The following is a 17316-nucleotide window of genomic DNA, read 5'->3' as shown; positions in this document are numbered from 1 at the left end:
ACAAGTATAAAACTACTTTTTCAAAGTAATCATTTCTTATTTCAAGCATGAAAAAAAACAAAAATCACGACTTTGACACAATTGTGTCTCATAATTAAAACAGATGACGGCCAAATGGACTTTGCTGTTTTATTTTCAATGAAACAATAGAAAATAGGTACTCATATAGTAGTACAGTTGGTACAGTACAGTAAACTGACAGTTAATATTTAAACATTTAACATTTCTAACAATTTTGAACAGAAATAGTTCATGCACATTCAGGTAAATTCCTCAAAATTACAATTAAAACATTTTTGGCCGGGGGTCGGGCTGTATATATGCGCACTAATTGACTGAAAGAGCACACACTTGGTGCGATGATGTCATGTTATCCATGGAAAAAATGCATTTTTAGACCATATGATTTGCCTGAGCGGCTAGTAGACCCCGAGAGTAACAAGCGCTTGCCTTGTTGCCTTTCCATTAAGAACAATAAATTAGTTTTTAGTATAAGTTTGCTGGTTTCAAGAAATGTAATGCCGAGCGCATATCATTATGTCAAGATAATGGCACTACAATTTACTTCATTTAAGAATATTTTTCAACATATTGAGCAAAAAGGTCTTTTTGTGCACTTGTTATTAGTGAGAATATACTTATTTTAAGGTATTTTGGGGTTCATTGAGGTTAGCTAATTTGACTTGTTTTGGAAAGTCTTGACAAGCCAAATGTTCTTGTTCTATTGGCAGATAATTTTGCTTAATTCAAATAAAATACCCCTCATTTTTGTATTTTTTTTTTCTTGTTTTTGAACACTGACTTTTTGCAGTGTGAATTCGGTAGCGATCATCCAATCATTTCTACACTCTGATGATGTCGAAGCAATAAAACTACTGATTTTTTAAATGTATTATTATTAATCAGTCCAACAAAATAGTACACAATAATACCATAATGACACAAATCCAATTGCCCAGCAACATCCAGAATAGCAATCAACAGAGCAATTGAGAGGACACACAAACATGACACAAAACAATCCAAAAGTAGTCAAACAAAAATGAATAATATCGACAACAGTATCAATATTAATAAGAATTCCAACATAGCAGTGATTAAAAATCCCTCAATTGTATTATCACAGCCATTTATACAAATACTATCGATTTTGGCGCGTGCCGATACAAGGTTTTCACTTCCGATACGATATCGGCGCCTCGAGTGTGGACCGATACCGATATTGATCCGACACGGTAACGCCTATTGATTTTGAAGGCTGTTGGACGTTCCTGAGGTTAAAGGTCACGGAGTGTTGACGTTGTCATTAAAGGGTCAAAGGTCAAGTTTGTGCACATTTCAAGCCAACTTCAAACTCGGAGGCAAGCAAGAACACGGTTGATTTTGAACAGCATTAATGCAAAAAAAATATTTAGGATAATTTCCATCATTGTAATTGTATTTAACAGGATGATTTGTATTTTTTATTGGTTTACTTGTTTAAACTATTAATTTTTATACATATAATATATAACTGTATATTTTTTATGAATTATTTTGTTTACTTACAGTATATAAATACTGTATAAAATATATCAATTGTAATATTGTAATTTTGTAAACACATGATGTATAAATGTATAGTATTGTAATTATTATGTATTATTTTCATACATATAATATGAATACGATATAATATTGTAATCATTTTTTATGTTCATACATACAGTATATGAATAATGTTGTAAATATGATGTATTCTTTTAATCCATATAGCATATAAATATGATATTGTAAATCTATATTCAATCAATCAATGTTTATTTATATAGCCCTAAATCACAAGTGTCTCAAAGGGCTGTACAAGCCACAACGACATCCTCGGTACAGAGCCCACATACGGGCAAGGAAAACTCACCCCAGTGGGACGTCAATGTGAATGACTATGAGAAACCTTGGAGAGGACCGCATATGTGGGTAACCCCCGCCCCCTCTAGGGGAGACCGAAAGCAATGGATGTCGAGTGGGTCTAACATAATATTGTGAAAGTCCAACACATCAGCGAGAGTCCAGTCCATAGTGGGGCAAGCAGGAACCATCCCGAGTGGAGACGGGTCAGCAGCGTAGAGATGTCCCCATCTGATGAACAGGCTAGCGGTCCACCCCGGGTTTGGAGCAGAGTAGAAAAGAAAAGAAAAGAAACGGCAGATCAACTGGTCTAAACAGGGAGTCTATTTAAAGGCTAGAGTATACAAATGAGTTTATATACATATAATATATACTATTTGTAATATAATTTTTAATACATATTGTAAATAAATAGATTATGTCAATATTGGTTCTTTTTTATACATATATAAATAAGTAAATGATGTTGTCATTATTATTTATGTCTATACATAAAATATCAGATGTACAGATATGATATTTGTTCTTTTTTATACGTATATGTAAATAAGTAAATTATATTGTAATTATTTCATTTTTATGCTTAGAAAATCTAACTTGCTTAATATGATTTATTATGTTTGTGATAAATAAATAATATTGTAATTTAGATTATTTATAGTCCATATAGTGTATGAATATATGGAATTGTAAATATGTAGTATTTTATACTTATTATAGGTATACTATTTGTAATATTAATTTTTAATACACATAGTATATAAATATACTGATTGAATTAAATATTGATTCTTTTTATACATATATACATAAGTAAATTATGTTGTAATTATTATTTATGTCTATACATAAAATATGGAACATGTGTTAATAATATTGTTTATTATCTCCTATAAGTACCTAATATCTTAATTTAGATTGTTTTAGTCCATGAAGTGTATGAATATATATATATTTTATTTTTTTATACATATATACTACTTTGTAATATTATTTTTAATACATATAGTATATAAATATGACGTAAATATTTATTATTTTTTATAAGTATAATATGTAAATAAGTAAATTATATTGTAGTTATTAAATTTGTATGCATAAAATATCTAACATGTTCATTATGATTTATTATTTTTGTGATAAATACATAATATTGTAATTTAGATGTATTATTTATAGTACATATAGTGTATGAATATATGGAATTAAATGTATGTTAAATATATATTATTTTATATGTATACTATTTGTAATATTAATTTTTAATACATATAGTATATAAATATATGATGTCAATGTTGATTCTTTTTATACATATATAAATAAGTAAATTATGTTGTAATTATTATTTTTGTCTATACATAAAATAACCAACATGTGTTAATAATATTGTTTATTGTTCTAAGTTTTACTAATAGTAGTAAAAGTACCTAATATCGTAATTTAGATTGTTTTAGTCCATTCAGTGTGTAAATATATTGTATAGTAAATATATATTGTTTTTGATACATATATTATATACTAATTTGTAATATATATCATAGTATAATAGTATGTACATATATGATGTAAATATTTTTTATACATATATGTAGTAAATTATATTGTAATTATTAAATTTTTATGCATAAAATATCTAACATGATTGTTATTATTCTTTTTGTGATAAATACATCCATCCATCCATCCATGCATTTTCTACCGCTTATTCCCTTCGGGGTCGCGGGGGGCGCTGGAGCCTATCTCAGCTACAATCGGGCGTAATATTGTAATTTAGATGTATTATTTATAGTCCATATAGTGTATGAACATATGGAATTGTAACTATATATTATTGTATACGTATTATACATATACTAGTTGTAATTACCATTTATAATACATAAAGTACATCAATATATGATGTAATTATTTATTCTATAATAATTATTCAAAATAATATTTTTTATTTGTATGGTATATGAATAAGTAATGTAGTAATTATTGTTTAGTATTTACTTTTTTCATTAATATTCAATAATAATTTTTGTATTATTTCTATACACAGAATATTAAACAAAAATGATATTTATTTTTTATAAATACATAATATTGTAACTATCACGTGTTGTTTATTCAGTACAAGAATGGCGTCTTCTGTCCTGAAATGTCTCGTAAATAAACGTAATAAACGAGGTTATTCACTAGAATCGTGTGTGTGTGTGTGTGTGTGTGTGTAGCCCAGAACCGGTGTTGTGGTCCAAAGATGGCGGCGAGCTGCCCGACATGGAGCGAATGATCGTGGAGGGCAGCGAGCTGACCTTCACGTCGCTGAACAAAACGGACAATGGCACGTATCGCTGTGACGCCAGCAACCTCTTGGGGAGCAGCAGGGCCGAATACGTGCTCTTTGTTTACGGTAAGGACGTGTTTCATAATAACCTGTTCCAGGGTCAAACTGTCACCGCCTAAAAGCTGCACGGAACATGTAAGAAGTGTTTCAAGGAACATAAACAACGTTTTTGACTCGGAGTGTAAGAATAAGTGGAAATAAATAAACAATATAAATATGACTTTATGGTTGACTTTGGCTCTGCTGCCAAACACGGGAGATAACGGGCAGATATTTCATTTAACACACAAAGAAAACTTTCTTCTGAAAACTGCTGGATCAGATTGTATGTGAAAAGTCGGGTTTTCCACCGAAAGAAATGAATAAAAATAATCTGTTCCAGGGTCAAACTGCGGCCATAATAAAAAGTTAAGAGTGAGAATCTTACGATTAGATCCCATTCCCATTTCTGGGGTGACGATTCAATTCGCCAGGGCTGGCCCGTGGCATAGGCCGTATAGGCAAATGCTAAGGGCGCCGTCAATTAGGGGGCGCCACGCCAGTGCCACAAATGTTGGAGGGGAAAAAATAAATAAATAAAAATAAGTTGGTACTATTATTTCTAAATACATAAAATAATCCCACGTTAATTAAAATGCAAAGTAAAGCCTATTTAATATAAATATTATTTGTTACAACATTACGCCCCCCCTCCCTTCCCGTATCATGACTCTTTTTGGACGTCACCACATCAAAAAATCAACACAAGATGTCAAAACCGCCAAACTGTCAGGTGCCCAGGGAAGAAAAAAGAGAAAAGAAGAGGAGAAACGAGAAAAAGACAGAGGTAGCAGGTAGGTAACGTTAGCCTACATGAAATTATTTGTCTGTTACAGAATGTGATAGTAACCTGGCTTTTTAGCATTAAGCTAATGTTACATGATTCGGCAATTGCTAATCAATAAATAGCTAGTTCTGTTTTAACGTCGGGTTAATATTGTGGAGGGGGCTAAATTGTTATGGAAAATAATAATGTAACGTTAGGTAATTACAGTACTCCCTGGTGTACAGTAATTTGCAAGTCATTCTAGTTAATGCAATATTAAAAAGCACAAATAGAGAACTCTGTAGGATCCCCTTTTTTTGTAATATAGTTGTTAAAGTCATACTGGTTTGATATGTTGTTTTGTGCAGTGCCTTATTTATATTGTATTTTTAATTTATTTTATGCAACTTGTTGACACGTTTTATTTTGTGTTTATGTATGTAAAAAATATTGTATTTCACATGTTCATTTTTTATTTTTTGTATTCATTTATTTATCCATATTTTTTTTAATCTTGTTAACTATTCTGATTTTTAATTTGCTTTCTTTAAGTAAAAAAAAAAAAGGTCAAAGACAAAGCTATTCGGTTTCTTGTGAGTATATACACTTCACTGCCGATGTGGGGGGGCGCCACATAAAATCTTGCCTAGGGCGCCAGATTGGTTAGGGCCGGGCCTGCAATTCGCGATCAAATCTTGATTCACACCGATACTCGCAATGTAATATTTGTAGGGGTGTAACGGTACATATTGAACCGTTTCGGTACGGGGGTTCCGATTCGGTTCGGAGGTGTACCGAACGAGTTTCCACACGGACATATTAAGTAGCGTAACGCACGTTGTGTAAACGATGCACACAACACACGGCATGCTAGCAGCTAACGGGCTAGGATAGACTGACCATACGTCCTCTTTTCACCGGACATGTCCTCTTTTGCGGAGCTGTCAGGGCGGAGTTTCTTAAATGCCTCAAATGTCCGGCATTTTGAGTTAGGGTTGCGTGTATTTTCAATGTACGTTCAGGGTTAAGAAGGGGTTGAAAACAAAACAAATTGTGCGTGAGGGAGGGGCAGAGACAGAGAGAGAGAGAGAGAGTTATGATAAACGCGCATGCGTCGCCAGGCTCTGCTTTTTATCCATAGATTTATCACATTTAATTTTGTATTGTCTATAGCAGGGGTGTCAAAAGTGTGCCCCGGAGGCCATTTGCGACCCACAGCTAATGTTTTAAAGGCCCACGGCACATTCTAAAAATACTATTCAAATAAACAAAAACATAACAAAAGTGAAATAAAAAAGCTTAAAGGTTAAATGTAATTTAGAAAAAGTTGCAATGTTGACTAATAAAACAACGCTGTTTTTTTTTTCTTTCAAACTGTCATTGCTCAAAACATAATATTGAATCAAAATCAATGTTGTTATGAATTATTGACATATCCAAGGTTCCCATTACTTCACATCAAATATTCCACTAAGACAAATATTTTTGGTGGAGGATTTTGCAAATTTGGTAAATAAATTACTAGAGATGTCGATAAATGCTTTAAAATGTAATATCGGAAATTATCGGTATCAGGTTTTTTTATTATCGTATCGGTTTTCGTTTTTTAAAATTTTTAAATTAAATCAACATAAAAAACACAAGATACACTTACAATTAGTGCACCAACCCAAAAAACCTCCCCCATTCACACTCATTCACACAAAAGGGTTGTTTCTTTCTGTTATTAATATTCTGCTTCCTACATTATACATCAATATATATCAATACAGTCTGCAAGGGATACAGTCCGTAAGCACACATGATTGTGCTGGTCCACTAATAGTACTAACCTTTAACAGTTCATTTGACTCATTTTCATTCATTACTAGTTTCTATGTAACTGTTTTTATATTGTTTTACTTTCTTTTTTTAGTCAAGAAAATGTTTTTAATTTATTTATCTTATTTTATTTAATTATTTTTTTTAAAAAGGCCCTTATCTTCACCATACCAAATTAGGCGTAATAATTAGAGATGTCCGATAATATCGGCCTGCCGATATTATCGGCCGATATATGCGTTAAAATGTAATATCGGAAATTATCGGTATCGGTTTTTTTATTATCGGTATCGGGGTTTTTTTGGGTTTTTTTGTTTTTTAATTAATTCAACATAAAAAACACAAGATACACTTACAATTAGTGCACCAACCCAAAAAACCTCCCTCCCCCATTTACACTCATTCACACAAAAGGGTTGTTTCTTTCTGTTATTAATATTCTGGTTCCTACATTATATATCAATATATATCAATACAGTCTGCAAGGGATACAGTCCGTAAGCACACATGATTGTGCGTGCTGCTGCTCCACTAATAGTACTAACCTTTAACACTTAATTTTACTAATTTTCATTCATTACTAGTTTCTATGTAACTGTTTTTATATTGTTGTACTTTCTTTTTTATTCAAGAAAATGTTTTTAATTTATTTATCTTATTTTACTAATTTTTTTAAAAAGTACCTTATCTTCACCATACCTGGTTGTCCAAATTAGGCATAATAATGTGTTAATTCCACGACTGCATATATCGGTTGATATCGGTATCGGTTGATATCGGTATCGGTAATTAAAGAGTTGGACAATATCGGATATCGGCAAAAAGCCATTATCGGACATCCCTAATAATAATGTGTTAATTCCATGACTGTATAAATCGGTATCGGTTGATATCAGTATCGGTAATTAAGAGTTGGACAATATCGAAATATCGGATTTCGGCAAAAAAAACATTATCGGACATCCCTATAAATAACCCAAAAATGTATATTTATTTGTTTTCTTACGGTACAGAAAATGAACCAAACCGTGACCTCTAAACCGAGGTATGTACCGAACCGAAATTTTTGTGTACCGTTACACCCCTAGTAGTACCGTTTTTTTTTTTATATTTAAAGTAATGCACTGTAAAAAAAAATTACCATAAATCTTACAGTAAAAAACTGCAGTTGTCAGAATTTAACTGAAAAATAACAGTTATTCAATTTACAGTATTACACTGTAAAAACAACCACTGTCGATTTTACGATAAACTGTTGCTAAAATTTTACTGTAAGAATAACAACTGTACGATTTTTCAATTTACAGTAACATTTTGGCGACTGACCTGCCCGTTTTTTTTGTTTTTTTTACCGCAAAAACGACATTTATTTTTTACAGTGCACCACCACGGTGCTTAGCATATCTAGACAGTAGTGGCTGCGTGTTGATTGCAATATTCAATACAGCTGCTACACAAGCTGTACACGGACTACTCTCGACAAGACAAGATATAACAGAGGAGAAAAGGTGCACATCTCCACTTCTTTCTTGTCTCCTGTCAGATCCAAACGCGGTCGGACAGCACGGCCCCGACCACGCTTTAATCGGCGGCGTCGTGGCGGTGGTGGTCTTCATCACGCTGTGTTTGATCATCGTCTTGGGGCGCTACCTCGCCAGACATAAAGGTACGCGAGCGACGGCTGAACGTGTTATTGCATCTGCCTGACCGCCTTTTATGTGCAGGGACGTATCTCACGCACGAGGCCAAAGGGGCGGAGGACGCCCCCGACGCCGACACCGCCATCATCAACGCCGAGGGCAACCACATGCACACCGAGGAGAAGAAGGAGTATTTTATTTAGGCTTTTTTTTCTTCTTTTTTTTTTACCAGACATGCAATTTGAAGCTGCCTCAATGTGACCACATGATCGCCCACTTCCTCCTTTACTTTGTTGCCATTTGCGGACAATATCTGACATGTTTTAGCTAGCAGGACGCTTCGCTGTTAACATCCGGGGGGGGGGGTCATTTTAAGGGATGGTTACCCGCCACAATAATGCACAGCGAGATCCCAAAGTCAACCCGGGAAAAAAAAAAAAAAAAAAAAGAAGCACAATCTTCTGGTTATCTGTTGGCGTTCCTTTTTCCCGCTGCGACTAAAAAGCACAAATAGTGAGGGCTGGCGGAGGAAGAAGCCACGACCTGCATCTCGTCTCAGGAGTGCAGAAGACAGAAGAGTTCAGTTTGCAAGTAGAAACCTGACCGACGTTTGGTTTGCGAGTGGAAACCTGGCAAACGATTAGTTTGCGAGTGGAAACCTGGCAAACGATTTGTTTGCGAGTAGAAACCTGGCAAACAATGAGTTTGCGAGTGGAAACCTGGCAAATAATTAGTTTGCAATTGACAACCTAGCAGACAGTTTGCGAGTGGAAACCTGGCATACGATTAGTTTGCGAGTGCAAACCTGGCAAACAATTAGTTTGCAATTGGAAACCTGGCAGACGATTAGTTTGCGAGTGGAAACTTGGCAAACGATTAGTTTGCAAGTGGAAACCTGGCAAATGATTAGTTTACGAGTGGAAAACTGGCAAACGATGAGTTTGCGAGTGGAAACCTGGCAAATAATTAGTTTGCAATTGACAACCTGGCAGACAATTAATTTGCGAGTGGAAACTTGGCAAACGATTCGTTTGCGAGTGGAAACCTGGCAAACGATTAGTTTGCGAGTGGAAACCTGGCAAACGATTAGTTTGCGAGTGGAAACCTGGCAAACGATTTGTTTGTGAGTGGAAACCTGGCAGACGATTAGTTTGCGAGTGGAAACCTGGCAAACGGTTAGTTTACGATTGGAAACCTGGCAGACGATTAGTTTGCGAGTGGAAACCTGGCAAATGATTTGTTTGCGAGTAGAAACCTGGCAAACAATTAGTTTGCGAGTGGAAACCTGGCAAACAATTAGTTTGCGAGTGGAAACCTGGCAAACGATTAGTTTACAAGTGGAAACCTGGCAGACAATTAGTTTGCGAGTGGAAACTTGGCAAACAATTAGTTTGCGAGTGGAAAACTGGCAAACAATTAGTTTGCAAGTGGAAACCTGGCAGACGATTAGTTTGCGAGTGGAAACCAGGCAAACAATTAGTTTGCGAGTGGAAACCAGGCAAACAATTAGTTTGCGAGTGGAAACCTGGCATACGATTAGTTTGCGTGTGGAAACCTGGCAAAAATGTGTTTGCGATTTAAAACCTGGCAGACGATTAGTTTGCGAGTGGAAACCTGGCAAACGATTAGTTTACAAGTGGAAACTTGGCAGACAGTTTGCGAGTGGAAACTTGGCAAAAATTTGTTTGCGATTTAAAACCTGGCAGACGATTAGTTTGCAAGTGGAAACCTGGCAAACAATTAGTTTGGGAGTGGAAACCTGGCAAACAATTAGTTTGGGAGTGGAAACCTGGCAAACAATTAGTTTGCAAGTGGAAACCTGGCAGACGATTAGTTTGCGAGTGGAAACCTGGTATACGATTAGTTTGCGAGTGGAAACCTGGTATACGATTAGTTTGCGAGTGGAAACCTGGCAAATAATTAGTTTGCAATTGGAAACCTGGCAGACGATTAGTTTGCGAGTGGAAACCTGGCAAACGATTAGTTTGCGAGTGGAAACCTGGCAAACGATTCGTTTGTGAGTGGAAACCTAGCAGACGATTAGTTTGCGAGTGGAAACCTGGCAAAAATTTGTTTGCGATTTAAAACCTGGCAGACGATTAGTTTGCGAGTGGAAACCAGGCAAACAATTAGTTTGCGAGTGGAAACCTGGCATACGATTAGTTTGCGAGTAGAAACCTGGCAAACAATTAGTTTGCAATTGGAAACCTGGCAGACGATTAGTTTGCGAGTGGAAACCTGGCAAACGTTTACGGGAGAAACTATGCTCAACGTGTGAATATTGCTGTTAAATACTTTGCTAACGACGTGAATATTTCTGAAGGATGTTGTTCAGTCTTTAGATCCCTGGTGCATTTGTACATTTTCCCTCGTATGTATGGTTGCCGTCCAATGAAAATACTTTTTGAAATGAAATGAATTCATGTTGGCAGTGAATGGATCACGACAAGCCATAGCAAAGAAAAATTAAAGATGAGATCTCCTTTATGTCTCATTTCTAACTCCGAGACATAAAGTCTCACTCTCGCAGTTCTCATACTTTTTTTTTAATAATTGAAGGTGGGTTGTCCAATCTTGAAAGACAGCAGCAGTTTAGTGGTGATGCATTCACTGCCCTGACAACACAAGAACCTGCTGAAGGACAACTTGGAGACGATTGTTGACGTTGCACACCTGAAATATTTAAGGGGTTTTCATTTGTTTTTGGGGTTGGTGTAAATAGCGTCTAAGGATTGGACTTCGAAAGAAAAATCCGTAGTTTTAACCAGGGGTGTCCTGATACTACCTGTCCACGTCCGATACTTTGGAGGCTTGAGTATTGGCCGATACCGATATTATTTCGATACGATATCAGCAGGAATCATACATACTTGTATCATTTAGTAGTGTGGAATGTTAGAGAAGGTTTGATCAAGTGAAATGAGTCGAACCTATTTATTATTGTGAAGGGAATTATATTTATATAGCGCTTTTCTCTCGTGACTTTACATAGTGAAACCCGTTGTCAGGTTCAAACACTGATGACATCTATTAAACAAGACAGGAGGCAAAGAATTAAACAGAGACAGAATTCCATTTGGACTCAATATATTGAGGAGAGTCGCCCGGACATTGTATCCTTCTACAATCTCCAGCACGTTCTGCCAAAACATTGCACTTCTCCTTCTTTATTTGACTTTCTCCGACCACCTGACCACCGCTTCCACTTCCAGAGGGAAATGGGTCGTAAACAGCCTTGCCTTTGGTTACAGAATAGTTCAAAAGAAGAGGTCGCAAAATAGTTCAAAAAGAGGTCCATGAAATAGTTCAAAGAGAGTTCGTAAAATACTTCAAAAAGAGTTTGTCTGGAAATTGGGCAGATCCTGCCATATGTCCGCTTTGAAGTCCTTGGGTTTAGAACAATATCTTTCTGTTGATTACCATACATGAGAGGAAACAGAAAACCCTGGAGTTTTTACGAGCCTTCTTCTTGGTAGGTTTCAAAGACAGCTTTTGCACCCATTATCTAAGTTACATTTTTAAACCAGTGTGGAGTGGCACTGGGTGCAAGTGGGTAAAGTGTCTTGCCCAAGGACACAACGGCTGTGACTAGGATGGCAGAAGCGGGGGCCGAACCTAAAACCCGAGCTACGCTGCCCAGGAATAGACTTTTGCTGTCTTTAAGTTGAAGTGGAGTTGTTTTTTGGCAACACCCACGGGTCTCAATAATTCATTGAGTTAAGCAAATTGAGTTAAATTGAATGATGCGGACACGTTTATTACTGGATACTTTCTAACACGCTCCTGCTTTGGAGAGATTTGTGTAAGTAATATGCAACTATAATTATTAGATACTTGTTCAATGTCACCTTTTCTTCTTCTTTGATGATTATTACCTACGTCTAGCTGGTGTGCTATTGTGTGCTTAGCTGTTGTGTAGCTGCTACCTCCTAGTGGCCTATAGCCTAGCATGTTTACCTTTTTGTAAATGACTTTAGTAAAAAAGAAGAACTGGTGTGTCTATTGTAGGACATTTAGATTTTAACTGTCTGTCCAGCTTTGCGCAAGTAAACTCGCTGCAGGGCTGCTTGTGTCGCACATGACATCGCACGCGAGTAAACACGCTGCAGGACTGCTTGTATCGCACACAAGTAAACAACGCTGCAGAGCTGCTTGTATCACACATGATATCAAGCGCTAGTAAACACGGTGCAGGGCTTCCTGTATCACACGTGACATCGCACGCAAGTAAACACGCTGCAGGACTGATTGTATCGCACACAAGTAAACAATGCTGCAGAGCTGCTTGTATCACACCTGATATCACGCGCTAGTAAACACGCCACAGGGCTGCTTGTATCGCACGTGACATCGCACGCAAGTAAACACGCTGCAGGACTGCTTGTATCGCACACAAGTAAACAACGCTGCAGAGCTGCTTGTATCGCACATGATATCAAGCGCTAGTAAACACGGTGCAGGGCTGCCTGTATCGCACGTGACATCGCACGCAAGTAAACACGCTGCAGGACTGATTGTATCGCACACAAGTAAACAACGCTGCAGAGCTGCTTGTATCGCACATGATATCACGTGCTCGTAAACACGGTGCAGGGCTGCCTGTATCGCACGTGACATTGCACGCAAGTAAACACGCTGCAGGACTGCTTGCATCGCACACAAGTAAACAACGCTGCAGAGCTGCTTGTATCGCACATGATATCACACACTAGTAAATATGGTGCAGGGCTGCTTGTATCGCACATGACATCGCACGTAAGTAAACACGCTGCAGGACTGTTTGTATCGCACACAAGTAAACAACGCTGCAGAACTGCTTGTATCGCACCTGATATCACGTGCTAGTAAACACGATGCAGGGCTGCCTGTATCGCACACAAGTCAACAACGCTGCAGAGCTGCTTGTATCTCATATGATATCACGCGCTAGTAAACACGCTGCAGGGCTGCCTGTATCGCACATGACATTGCACGCAAGTAAACACGCTGCAGGACTGCTTGTATCGCACACAAGTAAACAACGCTGCAGAGCTGCTTGTATTGCACATGATATCACACGTTAGTAAACACGCTGCAGGGCTGCTTGTATCGCACACAAGTAAACAACGCTGCAGAGCTGCTTGTATCGCACGTGATATCACGTGCTAGTAAACACGGTGCAGGGCTGCTTGTATTGCACATGACATCGCACGCAAGTAAACACGCTGCAGGACTGCTTATATTGCACACAAGTAAACAACGCTGCAGAGCTGCTTGTATCGCACATGATATCACGTGCTAGTAAACACGCCGCAGGGCTGCTTGTATCGCACATGACATCGCACGCAAGTAAACACGCTGCAGAACTGCTTGTATCGCACACAAGTAAACAACGCTGCAGAGCTGCTTGTATCGCACGTGATATCACGTGCTAGTAAACACGGTGCAGGGCTGCTTGTATTGCACATGACATCGCACGCAAGTAAACACGCTGCAGGACTGCTTATATTGCACACAAGTAAACAACGCTGCAGAGCTGCTTGTATCGCACATGATATCACGCGCTAGTAAACACGCCGCAGGGCTGCCTGTATCGCACATGATATTACACAAGTAAAAATGCTGCAGGACTGCTTGTATCGCACACAAGTAAACAACGCTGCAGAGCTGCTTGTATCGTACATGATATCATGCGCTAGTAAACACGCTGCAGGGCTGCCTGTATCACACATGATATCGCACACAAGTAAAAACGCTGCAGGGCTGCTTGTATCGCACACAATGTCACACGCTCGTAAACACGCTGCAGGACTGCTTGTATCGCACATTATGTCACACATTTTACATGCGAGCCAATAACAACCAATAATAGTTTTTTGCTGATATCGGATCGATTGCTGATATCAGTATCGGATCGGGACACCCCCGCTTCTAACTGAATTTTCATCTTATTCTCCATCTTTTCTATGAAGGACTAGCACAGCCACGTTAAAATAAAAATAAAAAAGACAATTAAGTAGTAAAAAAAACAAATAACATTTTCAATATCAAAAAGTCATAATTTTACACAATTTTTGTTATTTTATGAGAGTAAAATTGCAGAAAGTTATCTTGTACTTAAAAAAAAAAAAAAAAGGAGGTAAAGGAATAAACTTTTTGTCTTAATTTTCTGACAGTTTGTGGAGATAGGTGAAACGATACTGAAGCATTATGAAACACAAGGAGTGATACTGTATCGCTCGATGCCTGCATGTGTGCGTCACTTTAAGAAAAATAACATGTGACTGCTGTGTTGGTCGACGCCAAACTGTGTTCATCAGGAGGCCTCTTTCGGCTCACAAGTGACAGCTCATACTGAAAGGAGTGGCGTGATGCCTTTGATATCAATATTCGGGTTTTTTTCATTATTTAATTATTTAATTTCCTTTGTTGGTCAAATGTAGTAACGTTTTTTTTTAATCCAGCAGATGGCGGTGTCAGTGCAGCCTCAATACAGCTAGTGAGTGTGCCAAACACTCATGTAGCCATCACTACAATAAAGCTGTTCAGTGAACGTTTGGAAAATAGTCTCCTTTTATTCAAATGTGGCCGTGGTCATGCAAAAAACAATGTGAATATCGAATAAAACAAAATATTATAATATAACTTTTTTATTTGCCAAAATGAATACATGAAATGTTGTACATAAACTAATATTAAAAACATTATTTATAGTTGCAACAATAATGTAAAATAATAATTTATTTTTTTTCATGAAAAATGTCTTTTTATTCTCCTTTTTTGCTACTTAATTGTCATGATTGATTTAGTGTTGTAACATTGATTTAGTTTTCAGTGTGGCTCCAATGACTCCTTCAACAGGGATCCTAATGAGGGCAAAAAAGAGAAACCGTACGTCTGTCTTACACTCCTATTATTATGACCAGTGCTATTCTTACTAGTTCAGTCATGGTTTGTTGATCATAAGAATGGACACCAGGATCACCGTTATGGCCTTTGAGTTTGCTGCAAACGTTGGTGAATCAAACACGCCCACGCTGTATAAAAGGTCACATGACACACCGACGCTGTATAAAAGGTCACATGACACACCGACGCTTCTTTTCACGCCATTAGGAACTCATTTTGTTAGAAAAAAACTACAAACAAACAAAAAAAATACTTTTCAAATTGCTGTAATTAGCTTTTTATGAGGGGGGGGGTATTAATGTGTGTTTGTGTATGTGTGCGTGCGTGTTTATTTGTGTGTGTGTGTGTGTGTGTGTGTGTGTGTGTGTGTGTGTGTGCGTGTATGAATGTGTGCGCGTGTTTGTGTATGAATGTGTGTGTGCGTGTGTATAAATGTGTGTATGAATGAATGTGTGTGTGTGTGCGTGTGTGTATAAATGTGTGTGTGTGCGTGATTTTTTTCTTCCTAGCTTAATATTGAATATTGATTTTCCACTCTGCCATGTAAAGCAAAGAGATGAAGAGAAAAGAACAAGAAGATTAAAACATGAATTTAAAGTCTAAACTTGTTGTCTTTTTCTTTTTCTTCTTTTTAAATGTTCCTTTTCCTCCTTTTTGCTTTCTGTATTTAATTGTTTCTCCTTTTCCTTTTTATACCTCTTTTTTAATTTATTTTTCCATTAATTTGACTTTTAATTTTCCCTCTTTTCTCTTTTCTTTCTGTATTTCTGTCTCTTTTTTTTTTTTTTCATGTGTGTTCCTTGATTCATTTTTCCTTCCTTTTCTGTTTTTTTTACTCGTTTTCTTTAATTAGTTTTTTTCCTTTTTCAGTTTTTCTGTATTTCTTTACATTTTCTTCCTTTTTTTTGTTCATTTTATTTTCTGTTCCTTTTCCATTCCATGTTGCCTTCTCTTTTTATTCTTCTATTTAAATGTTCCTTTTCCTCCTTTTTGCTTTCTGTATTTATTTCGTTTTTCTCCTTTTCATACCTCTTTTTTTTTTCCTTTTTCCATTAATTTGACTTTTAATTTTCCTCTTTCTTTCTCTTCTCTTTCTGTATTTTTGTCTCTTTTTTTCCTTTTTATTCCTTGATTAATTTTTCTTTCCTTTTCTATTTTTTTCCTTTTTTTCTTTAGTTTTTTCCTTTTTCAGTTTTTTCTGTATTTCTTTACATTTTCCTTCCTTTTTTTTCCTGTTTATTTTATTTTCTGTTCCTTTTCCATTCCATGTTGCCTTCTCTTTTTATTCTTCTATTTATTTTTCTTCTTAATTTTATATACATTTTTATTTATTTTCCTCTTTTCTTTTTCTGTCTTTCCCTTCTCTCAAACCTCTCGTCCTTTTTCTTCCATCCTCCTGACAAGGCGAGGAGGTAGGAGAGGGGCACTCTGCACTCTGTAATTCGACAGCAGTATCGGCCAGTGGTCGATACTGGAGTGATCGGAACGATACTTTGATTTTCACAAAATCATTGTTTCTTCATGTTTACAAATCCATGGAATAATTCCCTGCACATGTGAAAAAAACAAATGTTTGAAAATTTTCCTAGGTAATAGTTTTTACTTACTGAATTATGAAATAGTTTACATATTGAGATGATATTGTAACACTGCTTTTAAAGTTTCTACATACAAGAACACTCTTTTGGGGGAGTGACTTTGTCAAATCAAACTCCACTAAAAACAGTTACAAACACAAAGATGACCATTTTCCTTTTTCTGACAAATAAATGCTGCATACTCGTGTTAAATGTCAAATAATTTTTGATGTGAGCTCGCACAGTTTTGGATGCTTCCGCAGTCTGGCTAGGTTGTGACGCCACAGCACGGCGGACGCCCTTATTTGGACAATGAGTCAAGCTGTCAGCTCCTCCCCCTTCGCTTCAGGCTAGGAGGAAACACCA

General features: G+C 36.7%; 1 protein-coding gene across 4 annotated transcripts in view; it reads left to right on the top strand.

Annotated features, from left to right (window-relative positions):
• LOC133658636 (cell adhesion molecule 2-like) overlaps nucleotides 1-16833 on the top strand; it is a 235152-nt gene extending 218319 nt beyond the window's left edge. For all 4 annotated transcript variants that reach the window (XM_062060871.1, XM_062060870.1, XM_062060869.1 and 1 more), the window contains 3 exons: nucleotides 4107-4285; nucleotides 8389-8511; nucleotides 8570-16833. In XM_062060871.1, coding sequence (XP_061916855.1) covers nucleotides 4107-4285; nucleotides 8389-8511; nucleotides 8570-8688 — 421 coding nt within the window. In that variant the 3' untranslated portion in view covers nucleotides 8689-16833. The remainder of the gene's footprint in view (nucleotides 1-4106; nucleotides 4286-8388; nucleotides 8512-8569) is intronic.
• Nucleotides 16834-17316: the final 483 nt, after the last annotated feature.

Source organism: Entelurus aequoreus, linkage group LG10, assembly GCF_033978785.1.
Source record: "Entelurus aequoreus isolate RoL-2023_Sb linkage group LG10, RoL_Eaeq_v1.1, whole genome shotgun sequence".
NCBI lineage: Eukaryota > Metazoa > Chordata > Actinopteri > Syngnathiformes > Syngnathidae > Entelurus > Entelurus aequoreus.
This window is presented reverse-complemented; position numbering and strand designations above follow the sequence as displayed.